We start from the raw sequence: 13,545 nt of genomic DNA, 5'->3' as shown, positions 1-13,545 counted from the left end.
TCCCTTCCTCACGACACTTGCTCCTCCTCTGACACGTCCTAGACGAGTGAGAAGTACTACCTCCCGCTCTGTGGTCACGTTGGGTGTCACCTGCGAACCACACCCCTCCGTCTCCCTGCAGGCAATCAACCTCACGCTCCATTGATTTTAACCCCTAAGTCTCTAAGTGTGCACATTTGCCCCAATCCCCTCGAAGACTCCGGTTTGGGCCACCGTCCTCAGCAGCCCAGATAACTCTCCGCCCCCCTAGTCTCCCCGACTCGGAGCTGGCCCCTTCCCTCCACTCCTTCCTCTGTGCCACAGGCCCCGGGGTCTTAACCCTGGCCACTCACCAGAACCACCCGCTTTAAAATACACACCCAGACGCACGCACGTGTGTAGACAGGGACGTGCACCTATGTAGACAGGCCACACGCTCCGCTAACGGTGGTTCCATAGGTTTGGAGTGGGATTCAGATATCTGTCATTAAGAGCTCCATAAGGTGGTTATGACGTGCAGCCAAAATTGAAAATCAATCAAAGTGATTTTTCCCAACCCATGAGGGCCCTTCATGGTCAAACTACGCTTGATTTCTTTTTTTTAATTGGTTTCAGAGGTAGAATTTAGCGATTCATAAGTTGCATATAACACACCGCGCTCGCTACATCACGCGTCCTCCTTCATGCCCATGACCCGGTTAACCTGTCCCTCATCCCCTCTGCTCCAGCGACCCTCAGTTTGCTTCCTATGATTAAGTCTCTCTTATGATCTGCCTCTGTCTCAATTTTCATTTTATTTTCCTTCCCTCCCCCTACGTCCATCTCTTTTGTTTCTTAAATTCCACATATGAGTGAGATCATACGGTATTTGTCTTTCCCTGATTGACTTACTCCACTCTGCATAATACCCTCTAGTTCCAAAAAATAAAGATTAAAGGGATCCCTGGGTGGCGCAGCGGTTTGGCGCCTGCCTTTGGCCCAGGGCGCGATCCTGGAGACCCGGGATCGAATCCCACGTCGGGCTCCCGGTGCATGGAGCCTGCTTCTCCCTCTGCCTGTGTCTCTGCCTCTCTCTCTCTCTCTGTGACTATCATGAATAAATAAATAAAATCTTTAAAAAAAATAAATAAATAAAATAAAGATTAAAAAAAAAAAATACCCTCTAGTTCCAGCCATGTTGTCGCAAATGGGAGGATCCCATTCACCTTGATGGCCAAGTACTATTCCAGTCATACATACGTGCACCTCCCTCCAGCGACACGCGCACACACATGCACCGCGTCTTCTGTATCCATTCATCTGTCCGTGGATATCTGGACTCTTTCCAAACTTTGGCTCTTGGGATCCCCGGGGGGCTCGGCGGTTGAGCGCTGCCTTCAGCCCAGGGCGTGACCCCAGGGTCCTGGGATCGAGTCCCACATCGGGCTCCCTGCATGGAGCCTGCTTCTCCCTCTGCCTGTGCCTCTGCCTCTCGCTCTGTATCTCTCATGAGTAAATAAATAAAATCTTAAAAAAAAAAATAAACAAACTTTGGCTCTTGTGGACACTGCTGCTGTGGACGCTGGGGGTGCAGGTGCCCCTTGGGGTCACTGTGTTTGCAGCTTCTGGATAAATACCTAGTGGCGCACCTGCTGGGTCACAGGGCAGCTCGATTTCCAGCTTGAGGACCCTCCACGCTGCTCTCCACAGCGGCTACACCAGCCTGCGTCCCCACCGGCAGTGTACCAGGGCTCTTCCCCTTTCTCCGCATCCTCGCCCACATCTGTTGTTCATTTGAGCCATTCCGGCCGATGTGGGGTGGGATCCCACCGTGGTGTTGATCTGTAGTTCCCTGGTGCTGAGCAAGGTGGAGCATTTATTCATGCACCTGTTGGCCGTGAGTGGGCCTTCTTCAGAGACGTATCTGTTCGTGTCATCTCAAGCTATGCTCAAGTTTGTTCCCCAAATATGAATGTTTTCCTTCGATCCATGGTCAGAAAACCCACAGTTGCCCGGCCTTAGTTCCTCCTACAACATACCCTCTTTGCCATTTCATTCCTCCAGGGAGCCTTCACTGGGACCCTCTGCCCCAGACTGTCTCTCCAATATGACCCCACACCCTCTTTTTTTTTTTTTAAGATTTTATTCATTTATTTTTTATTTTTTTAATTTTATATATTTATTTATCTATTTATTTATTTAAGATTTTATTTATTTATTTATTTATTTTAGATTTTATTTATTTATTCATGAGAAACAGAGACAGAGAGAGAGAGAGAAGCAGGCCCCATGCAGGGAGCCCGATGCGGGACTCAATCCCGGGACTCCAGGGTCACACCCTGGGCTGAAGGTGGTGCTAAACCGTTGAGCCCCCTGGGGATCCCCCCCAAAACCCTCTTTTACTTCCCTCATCACAACATGTACTGTGATTGCCTGTTTATCAATCCCCACTAGAACAGAAGCTTCCAGAAAGCACAGACACAGAGTAGGTGCTTAATGAGGGAACGGGGGCACGTGGTGGGGGGAGCACCGCGGGCCATACTCTGGGTTAGCAAATTGAATTTAAATGCTAAAAAGTCTCACAAAATGGTCCTTAGGGTGCGGGTGCCCTGGCCCCTTCCTGCCCCTCGCCTGCGCTGGCTGCGGAGCTGCCCGTCGGGGGGCAGCAATCCACGTTCCACTTTGCCTGCACGGCCCCCAACACACGACAGCGGCCCAAGGACTGCCCACCAGGTAAATGAGGGCATCCAGGCCAGGGACAGCGACGGGGACGTGGGCACACACCCCAGGACACCCGGGACACCCGGGACACGATGCAGAGAACACGGAGCTTCCCCTAAAGGAACCGTGGTCAGATTAGCTTAGATATTCGGGATTCCGTGCCGTTCTCTGCAGGCCGCCACGACACACCATTTCCTCCATCACAAGAGCCAGGGACGATGTTGGCAGAAACAACCCTGGGCCCCGGTGCACATTCCTTCCGACACCCCCACAGAAATGACCATTAGAATCCGCCTTAAATTCCACCACCGCGGACACCGCCCTACGGCACCTGCTGGTCCTGCGATCTAGGGTCTCTGCCCCACTGCACCTGGAATCGCAGGGAAACAGCGACACCCAACAAGGCCCAGGCCCTGCTCCAGATCGTTTGCAACCAAAAGCTCCCCAGGGACCAGGGACCGAACTGTGCCGCCGGAGCCCAGAACCGCTGCGCTCGGGTGCTGCACACATGGGGCAGCAGCGATCATCACCGAATGCTTAGCCTAAGACCTAGAATTTGAGAAAACCTCGGATTTCTATATGACTGTATTTGAACGAAAGGCTCCAGAGCAAAGCAAAATCCCGAGCGACATGGATTTAGGTGCAAATGGCGCATATTAGCAGCGATGGCCTGTACCGGGTGAGACTCGGGCTTGGAAGCTCTTTGACTCCTCTATCGTTTGCGGTTGCTAATAATCTTACAGTTAATTTTTTTATTGAGATGTTTATTAATAGATTAACTTATTAAATAAAAAATCAATTTATTAAATAAAAATTTAATTTATTGATTTTTTTAATAGATGTTTATTTATTTGAGAGAGAGAGAGAGCACACATGCGTGTGGGGGCAGAGGGAGAGGGGGATGAGGGCTCCCCACCCCCAACCCAGGCAGGGAGCCCGAGGCAGGGCTCGGATCCCAGGACCCTGGGATCACGACGCTTCACCAACCAAGCCGCCCAGGCGCCTATGACCCCACAATGCAAACGACTAGATTCACTTTGGGAGAGATACCTAGAGAGAACTTCCTAAACTTACCGTTTACCCAGACAGACGAGCGTCAGCCTAACGACTCTGCGTCAGCATCTCTAATGTCGACTCCCTTGTACATAAAACACATCACATGCTGGTGCCATAGCCCCCGTGGTGGTTTTCAAGTAGGGCCACAAGTTCCTCGAGGTTCCTCCCTCTCCCTGAAGCCTGAGCCCCGTCCTGCTTGATGGGGACTGTGTTAGGGACCCATTTCCAGGAACAGGGTGCAGCCGGGAGGGAAGCCTGTGAGGTCTACGGCCGATCCGTCAGAGGGCTTGTGTCCTCATTGACCTCTGACTCAGTCGGAGTGACGGGGAAGGTCAGCGTGTGTCACAAGGACACACACACGGCCCCATGGAGAGGCCTGGGTGGTGAGGTCCTAAGACCTCTGGTCAACTGCCACCAAAGGCCCGAAGCTCCCGCTCACCGTCTTAGCCCCGGGTCTGCAGCCCCGTCGCCCGGCCCTCAGGCCACTGCAACCCCATCCAGCACCTTGGCTGCAACCTCAGAAAAGGCCCTGGGCCAGAACTGCCCACTGATCCCAAGTCTCTGACCCGCAGAAACCACAACATGATCAATATTTGTTGGTTTACGATGCCGTGCATCGGGCTAACTCGTTACGCAGCAAACGTCGGTAACGCACCAACACAAAATGTTATGCTCCCTTGGCAAACACCCCGCAGCGTCCCTTCTGCTACCACATGATCTCGACGCCCTCCCCGCGTGTCTCCGGGATCTGGCTGTGCCCGTCCTGCCTTCTCTGTCCTGTAGCGTGTGTCCCCCTCCCCTCTCGGCAGGCCCCCACTGTGTCCTCGTCTGTCCCCCTCAAACACAGAAGCAAGCGACCCCAGCTGCGATCAGCTCCTCTCTTGCCGCTTTTCACTGCTCTCCTCCTCCGCTGGCAAGGACCACGATGGACCCGTTTCCACGCCTCCCCGGGGCCTCCAGCCACCCCCACAGTCACAAGGCAGCTCGCCCTATACCCCGACCTCTCGCAGCCACAGGCCTACTCCTTAAAACATCTCACGGGATCCTCGACATACAGGCCTGACCCACCCCATCACCTCACCCCACTCCTCCCCGAGGTTCCCCGTCTCAGGAAATGATCCAAGCCGCCCCCCCACCCGGCGACCAAGCAGTACATTTGGGACGCTTCCTCGATTTCTCCATTTCGCCATGCGTCTCCCACGTTCATTCAGTCACTAGGTCTCATCGAGTTCGCACCTTGAACATTCACGTCCACTGCTCTTACGTCACCACCTCTGACCTCTCTCACTGCAGCAACCCTGCAGCCGCTCTGCTTCAGGACTGGCCACTACCATCATCCTGAGGTCACCCTCCCGGAAGATCCTACAATTATCCCGTCCGTACCGTGCAGTTACCCCCCACTGCCTACGGGTACAACCCCCACACCATGTTAAGGTATTAACAGCAGGTAACGCCTACTGAGCCCCTGATCGCGTGTCAAATGCTTCCATTGAGGCACAATCCCCGCAGCAGACACTGGGAGTACCCTCGCCGTTTCACAGACGATGAACCAATCCCCACAGAGGCCAAGCAAGCTTCTCACAAAGGTCCTAAGCGAGGCCGCCAACGCTGGAGCCACCAGTCAGGTTCAGCACCAAGCCCAAATGCGAGGAGCACCGGGCCCTCCCCGACGTAACCCAATGCCCTCTCGCACCATGCCCCGCCCCAGCCCCGCAGCTGTCCACACACGCCCGGCCCCACATACCCCCACGCCTCTGCCCAAGTCTAGAAGGCTCATCTCCAGCCCATTCTTCCCCCTTCTCGCCCCCACCTTCCGCATCCAGACGCCGATATTTGCTCACCGCTCAGGCCTCCAGCCAGCACCCATCTCCTCGAGTGTGCCAACCCCTACCAGGGAAGAAATGTTCACTTCCCCCCGTGTGGCCCCAAGGAAACCGGCACAGACCTGTTTCCCAACACTGCAGCGGTGCGGCGGTGCGGCGGTCGGAATAGGATTCGAAAAACATGCATGCACTCCCCTCCCACCGTGACTTAGACTGTCCTCCCCCTACCCCCGCCCACCCCGGACTCTGGACGCGGCCACATTTTGTGCTCTGACACTGCAACACGAACCAACGTAAAGCAAGTGGAGACTGGGAGCCCATTTACGGCTTGACGGGCTCTGCTGCACCTTCTGTTCATTTGCTGTTAAGACAACGTCCCCTCCACTTGCTTCTGGTTGAAAAGGACGCAGACACGGAGCCGACCTGAACCCAACACGGCCTCGAGCGGACTGTGGCCAACCCAGAGCCGGAGGCAGGACCGTCCTTGATCTGTGAGCCAGAAAAGAGCAAACCATCACCGTCTCCCACCGGGCGTTGAGGGTGGATCGTTGCACCATCGTACCTAGAATTGAATTCCCCGTACCCGAAAGCCTTATTTCCATGTCTTGAAGGCTAAGCATAGTGGTTAGAACAGTAAGAACCCTAACACTGTTGAGATACAACTCCTATAACAGAAGCTCAGCCTTTCAAAGTGCATATATCAGAATTTTTTAGTATTTTCACTAAATACTATAGATGAGTGGGCAACCATGACCACTCCTTAATTCAAGAATACTTCCACCGCCCCAGAAGGAAACCCGGGGCCATTAGCAGTCTCTTCGAAGATGTCTGTAAATGCATGACTTAATGAATGAATATGTAAGAAAGTTTTAGAAGAACTCTTATTCCACACTAGCAGGATGATATAAACATTGCAGAAAAAAAAAAAAATCAGAAACGTTTCTGTTAGGTATTTCAAAGTCATTTTACTTCTTTTAAATAACTTATACCTATATTTCTCATATATTTTATTTTTTTCTCACATATTTTAAATATAAATGTTTCATATTCTTTACAATTGCCACTGCCAAGCAAATGCCATTGGGGGATTTGACCTCGGTCTACAGATCACAGAGAGATGCCTACCTTAAGAGCCACAAGGCCTATAGGAGGAGGGAAGAAAAAAAATCCCACATAGCTCAAAGCTACCTGTAAACTGAGGAAAACATGATACAGAATCTGCATTAGCACCAAAAGATAAAAAAAAAACTTAGCCAAATGCCAAAAATAAAATCTCAGTATTTCTAATAATAGGGACCAGAGCTTTAAAAACCAGCAAATGCACACTTTAAAAACACAAAGATCAAAAAAATAAAAATTAAAAAAATGAATAAAAAAAACACAAAGGTCAAAAAAATAAAAATTAAAAAAATGAATAAAAAAACACAAAGGTCAAAACCCCAAAGAACGGCAGGATTGAAAAACTGCTCTGCTTGGATCATTGATACGATACTGAAACACCGTTACTCTTTTTTTTTTTCCATATTACAAAGAAAACCATATTTTTTAAAGATTCTATAATGGCACGCTCATTTCATTGTATTAACCAAAAAAAAAAAAAAAAAAAAAGGAGCAGCGGGGAGGGGAGCGTCTTCGGTCGAGGAGTAACTCTGTAGAAGAGGTGCCTTTGGAAAAACAGTTGATTGAAGGCTGTATGGTAAGTAATGAGGCAAATAAGAAACTCGTGTCAAGAGCAAGGGTCGTAAACTCCAAGCACCCTCTCCAGTGAGGCAGGTGCCCCGCCGGCCGGGCAACTGCTGAGCTGGATCCCAGTAACCTGCAAACCATCACCGGAACCACCACGACCCCGTCAACAACCGCAGGGAATGGAAAATCCCACCAAGGACCAGCAGCCTCTGAGCTTCAGGGGTCCTGACCCCAGGCAGGCTGCCTACTGGTTTTTATTTTTACCCTCCTCCTTCATGCACTAGCTTCGCAGGAGACCTGCTGCACCCGGCCGATCCGGGGCCCTGGGCCAGAGGATGGGGACGACCGCCGCCGGGCACAGCCAGTGGCCCCCAGCCCGCGGGATCCTGCAGCTTGTGGGATCCTCCAGCCTGCGGGGTCCTCCCCTCAGCCCACGGGCTCCTGCCTCCAGCCTGCAGGATCCTCCCTCCAGCCAGCGGGGTCCTCCATCCTGCAAGATCCTTCCCCTAGCCCGCGGGTCCTCCCTCCAGCCCATGGGGTCGTCCATCCTGCGAGGTCCTCCCCCCAGCCCATGGGGTCCTCCCTCCAGCCCACGGGGTCCTCCCTCCAGCCTGCGGGGTCCTCCTGCGAGGTCCTCCCTCCAGCCCACAGGGTCCTCCAGCCTGCGGGTCCTCCCTCCAGCCCGCGGGGTCCTCCCCCCAGCCCGCAGATCCTCCCTCCAGCCCGCAGAGTCCTCCATCCTGCGAGATCCTCCCTCCAGGCCACGGGGTCCTCCAGCCTGTGGGGTCCTCTCCCCAGCCCGCGGGATCCTCCCTCCAGCCCGTGGGGTCCTCCCCCCAGCCCACAGGGTCCTCCCCGCAGCCCACAGGTCCCCCCAAAGGACACCCTCAGGTGAGGAATAGGAACTCGGTGGGGACATCAAGCAGATCCCAGTGCCGAGGATTTTCAAGTCGAATGTTTTTCCCAAGCTGCTGTTTGAAGACGCGGCGCAAAGGTCCGTTCATGAGCAGAAAGGGAAACTGAGGCCCAGGTGCACCTTCCTCGACTCTCTCCCTCACTTTACGGAGGCAAACTGACAAAACTTGTAAGGCACTCAAAGCTGCACAGGTGGTAATCTGACATGTGACCTTGGGAAAGGCTCCCGCTCACCCAGCCACTAAGACGCGCCACCTCTCGTGTCACACAAGTACGCGGACACTTGTAGACGTGAGAAGATGCTCGAGGACACCTGAGGACGTTTCAGTTCTGCTCGCAGCAGAGCTCGCTGCTGCAACACAGTCAGAGCCCCAGCCCCTGTTCCTCTCCCCGTGAAGGCCTGGGCCCTTTCACCAGCTTCCCCCGTGTCCCCCCGCCCCGGGGTGGGCGCCTCACCCAGTCGTGCCCTCACGGCCACCCATGTTGCCACAAATGGCAGGATTCCCTCTTTCTCTGGCGGCACCCCACCGTGCAATACGTGCGGGTGTGGACACTACGGACATGTCCACGCCGTGTGCATCTGTGTGGGACCCACCACGCCTCACCTCTTTATCCATTGATGGGGGGCAGCTGGATTGTTCCCGTATCTCCTCCAGCGTGGACAGTGCTGCATGAGACGTGAGAGTGCACATGCCTCTTTGGTATCTGGGGTTTTGGTTGTTTCTTAAGATTTTATTTATTTATTTACTTACTTACTTACTTATTTACTTATTTATTTGCAAGAAGACGGAGTGGGGGAGGGGCAGAGGGAGAAGCAGGCCCCCCGCTGAGTGGGGAGCCCCACGTGGGACTGGATCCCAGGACCCCGGGATCATGACCCGAGCAGAAGGCAGACGGTCCACCCCCGGGGCCCCCCAGGCGCCCCTGGTATCTTGTTCTCATTTCCTTTGGATGTATTGCACCCAGGAGTGGAGCTGCTGGGTCATATCGTAATTCTCGCAATTAATTAATTAATTAACGTGGGGCTTGAGCTCTCGCCCTGCGATCGAGATCTGAGCTGAGATCGAGAGCTGGAGGCTTAAAGAACTAAGCCACCTACGTGCCCCTGATAATTCTGCTTTTAATTTTTGAGACGCCTCCATACTGTTCTCACAGTGGCCGCACCAATTTGCATCCCCAGGGCACCAGGGCCCTCGTCCCTCTACCTCCTCACCAACGCTGCTTCCGCTCTCCAGGGCGGTGCCATCGCCATCCCAACGGGTGTGACGTGATGTCTCACTGCGGTTCTGAGTTGCATTTCCCTGCGGATGAGTGATGTTGATGGAGCACCTCTTCAGGCACCTGTGGGCCATCGGCAGGTCCTTTTTGAAAAAATCTCTATTCGATTCCTTTCCCTATTTTTAAACTGGATTATTTGGGATTTTTGCTATTGACTCGTGTGGGCTGTATTACCTGTTAATCAACACTTCTGAATCATTCAATCGCATTTTTATACCTAATAGAACCAATTAGGTGCTGGGTTGAGCACTTTGCATTTAATGACATCTTTAAAACTGACCCTCTTCTAGTATTATTAAAATCGGAATAAGGGACCCCTGGGTGGCTCAGCGGTTTGGCGTCTGCCTTTGGCCCAGGGTGCGATCCTGGAGACCCGGGATCGAGTCCCACTTCGGGCTCCCTGCATGGAGCCTGCTTCTCCCTCCTCCTGTGTCTCTGCCTCTCTCTCTCTCTCCCTCTCTCTATGTCTATCATAAGTAAATAAATAAATCTTTTTAAAAATCAGAATAAAACAATTGATGAATGCCTTTTTTTTAGTCAATCCCTCAAACTCACTTCCAAGACATAGCCACTGTTCTGAGTTTTTTATTTTAATTATTTCCTTGCTTTTCTCGAGTCTTGCCACCCATGTGTGTGAATTCCTATATGCTATCTTTATTATTCTTTTTTTAATTTTATTTAAATTCAATTAATTAACATATAATGTATTATTAGTATCAGAGGCAAAGGTCAGTGATCCATCAGTCTTATACAACCCCCAGTGCTCATCCCATCCCGTGTCCTCCTTCATGCCCATCGCCCAGTTACCCCGTCCCCTCCGCCCCTGCCCCTCTGATGACCCTCAGTGTGTTTCCTATGATTAAGAGTGTCTCATACTGTCACATTTTAATTAAAACGTTGGTAACTTTGTTGGTGGCCTCCTTGGGTCTACTTCCCAGATTTTGCTCTCGGGAGCCCAGCGCTTCGTTACAGGGTAGCAGCCACGATCTTCGATCTTCGTTAGAGATACACCAGGGTGGAGCCAGTTTGGCTTAAGCTAGTCAACTTGTCCATTCTCCTGGTGACCAAGAGGGGGATGTGTCCCCTTCCTGCCTAGAAGGCATAAGGAGAACGCGGGGACTGGAACCGTTCTTGCCCCGTCAGCCTTCAGCTAGAGGAGCCTAGACTTTCTAGGGCTCGCAGGACAGGTGCGGATGTGCTGCGTAATTCCTAAGCATACAGTCCCGCGATGCACAGCTCGGGAATGGTGGAGAAAACCCTTGTCCTCACTGATAACATTCTGCTGCTGAGTCAGCTTCCTCTGAAATAGGGATCTACCGCCAGACTGCCAACGAGCCAGTAAACCACCCTCCTATCCAAGCCAGTTTGGGTTGGATTTCTCTTGGTTGCAACCATCAGGATACTAACTGAAACACGTACCCAAAAAACGTGAATGAAAAACTATGCAACACATGCTCATATAAAACCAAATGAACAGAAAAAAAAATTTGGCATCATACAATCCACGACCCTTGGTGGTAGTTAAAAGTCAGTGACCCACCATATCAGAACACCACCAGGGTTCATCGGGCCACCTGGAGCCCAGGGTTCCCTTATGCATTAAAATGTGGGGTTGGGGACGTGCCCAGAGCCTCGTTTAGATAAGATTCCTCTCCTTCCCGGGTGGCAACTATCCAGCAGGGTATTGAGTGAAGACATTCATTTTGGGGGGTTTCTTTGAAAATACTGAAAGCATGTCTAGGGCTAACAATGGCCTCCTGTATCCTTAGGCAGCCCCTGCCCCACCTGCACTCCTCGCTATGCTGCCCCTCGCCACTCTTCCTCTAGGGTGCCCCTGGTGAGGAGCCCATATCACACCCCATAGCACGGGGGTGACCAGCACAGGTGAAGCAGACGGGCTGCCTGGGTTTGAAGGTCCGCTTCGCCATCTAATGACTATGTGGCTTTACTTATTTCTCCTTAAAGTGGAAATAAAGAGAGTTCGAGCCTGCCTCACAGGGTGGGTGAGAAGTGAAGTGCTTAGAACGGGGCCGACGGGGTTACCAGCCCTCAGAAACTATTGTCATAGGCTATGGTAATTTGAGGGAGTTTGGGAGAAGACCCCACCTCCTTGACAGCTATGCAAGGCCCCCTGGCCCAGGCCAGCAGCACTGAGGACCCCTATATTCTACCTGAGGGTTGAGCAGTTCCCCCTCCACCTATGGCAGCTACATCCTGCACCTGCACCTCTGACTCCCAACACTCCTGCTTTACTGGACTCCTTCATAGGGTTCCCACATCCTGCTCCTTTTTGCCTGGCCAGTCCCTGCTCACCCTTTGGGTCTCTGCTTAAACAGCACTTCCTTGGAGGCCTGACCCAGGCCCCATAGACCAAGGGTGGTCCCAGCCTCTCCACCGTCCACACACCCTGCTCTCCCCTTTCTGAACACAGATTGTGCATGGAGCTCTGTGTTCAGGGTCCATCTTTCACGGTGGAATGTAACCCCGCGAGGTCTTCTGACAGTAGATAGGAAATGTGAAGTTCCTTAAAAAGTCGCTTTATAACCCAAGACCCCAGATTACCTGATTACAGCTGTATGTCTGAGCCCGTGAGTGAAAGACGGTAAAGTCTGCACAAAACACGGAGATCCAAGCATGTCTACTCTAAAAGAATACACATGCCCCTGAAAATGAAGGGACACTGTCCCAAAGGAAGACAAATAACCAACAACCTTGTGTTTTGCAAAAGCACAACCTAAAAAAAAAAAATAACAGGGCTTATGGAAAATATAGGTTTCAGGCAGAAGGCTCAAGCCCCATTCAATTCCATAACCAGAACACTGACAAAAGCAGTAAGAACCCTGGAAGTGACTAGCACAGAGAGAGTGGTCTCCTAGCAACTGATGGCACCACGCACAAAGAAAGTGCTCAATAAACGGCTATTACAGGAAAGAGGAGGGGGAGCAGAGGGGTTGGTTAGAGAGTTAATCCGGACCATGATTTTTAGGAGTTTTGCTTTTACATCAGTCACCAGCTGAAGCTCCAGCTCTGAAACAGGACCTCCCAGGTACAAATTCCAGCCCTGCCACTTATTAGCTACATGACACCAGGCAAATCAGCTAACTGTATTCCAGCTTTCTCATCTGTAAAATGGGCATAAAACAGCACTTACCTTTGTGCCAGGCACCAGGCCAGGTGTGATACATAGATACGACTTCCCGTTAACTCAAACAAGGGACTAGACTGGCACTGGCACAATTTGGCACTGAACTAGCTGCTTTATCACTCTGTGTTATCACATTTTGCCAACTCTCATAACACGATGAATCAGACGCCACTTGTCACCCGGCCCTCCTATTTATTACATCTTACAAGGTCTCTAAGGAAATAGGCGGCAACCACATCTGTTGGTTGATGACAACATTCAGCTCCAAAAGAGGCTAAGTTTTCTGCAGGAAAGGCAGAGAGGATGCTATTTCTCAGTGTTTCCATTGGGTCATGACAATGATGTTCATAGCTGTGGTCATTTATTTATTCCAGTTACTGGCCATTAGCTTTTATGGGATATTCTCCTCTTAAAAAAAAAATACCTACCTAGTAAGAATCACACAGGTTATCACCATATTAGAAGTTTTCCTCTCACCAAAAACCATAAGATACCTGGGAATAAACCTCACCAAAGAGGCAAGGGATCTGTACTCAGAAAACTATGAAACACTCATGAAAGAAATCGAAGAAGACACAAAGAAATGCAAAAATGTTCCACGCTCATGGATTGGAAGAACAAATTTTGTTAAAATGTCTATGCTACCCAGAGCAATCTATGCATCCAATGCAATCTCTATCAAAATACCATCAACTTTTTTCACAGAGCTGGAACAAATAATCCCAAAATTTGTACGGAACCAGAAAAGACCCCGAATAGCCAAAGCAGCATTGAAAAAGAAAACCAACGCTGGAGGCATCATGATTCTGGACGTCAAGCTGTACTTACAAAGCCGTGATCACCCAGGCAGTGTGGTCCTGGCACAAAAACAGACACAGATCGAGGAACAGAATAGAGAATCCAGAAATGGGTTCAACTCAACTCTATGGGCAACTAATCTCTGACAAAGCAGGAAAGAATATC

General features: G+C 51.3%; 1 protein-coding gene across 13 annotated transcripts in view; it reads right to left on the bottom strand.

Moving 5' to 3' along the window:
- Nucleotides 1–13,545, bottom strand: part of LIMCH1 (LIM and calponin homology domains 1) — a 299,956-nt gene that overhangs the window by 274,456 nt on the left and 11,955 nt on the right. The window contains exons 1-3 of one of the 13 annotated variants that reach the window (XM_077847846.1): nt 12,000–12,215; nt 9,373–9,500; nt 8,765–8,826 (exon numbers count right to left, since the gene is read on the bottom strand). The exons of 3 other annotated variants lie outside the window; for them this stretch is intronic. In XM_077847846.1, coding sequence (XP_077703972.1) covers nt 8,765–8,826; nt 9,373–9,500; nt 12,000–12,073 — 264 coding nt within the window. In that variant the 5' untranslated portion in view covers nt 12,074–12,215. Of the gene's footprint in view, nt 1–8,764; nt 8,827–9,372; nt 9,501–11,999; nt 12,216–13,545 lie in introns of those variants that run through there. 9 more of the 13 variants (XM_077847847.1, XM_077847850.1, XM_077847853.1 and 6 more) reach the window with 9 other exon arrangements.

The sequence above is a fragment of the Canis aureus genome, chromosome 14 (assembly GCF_053574225.1).
Source record: "Canis aureus isolate CA01 chromosome 14, VMU_Caureus_v.1.0, whole genome shotgun sequence".
NCBI lineage: Eukaryota > Metazoa > Chordata > Mammalia > Carnivora > Canidae > Canis > Canis aureus.
This window is presented reverse-complemented; position numbering and strand designations above follow the sequence as displayed.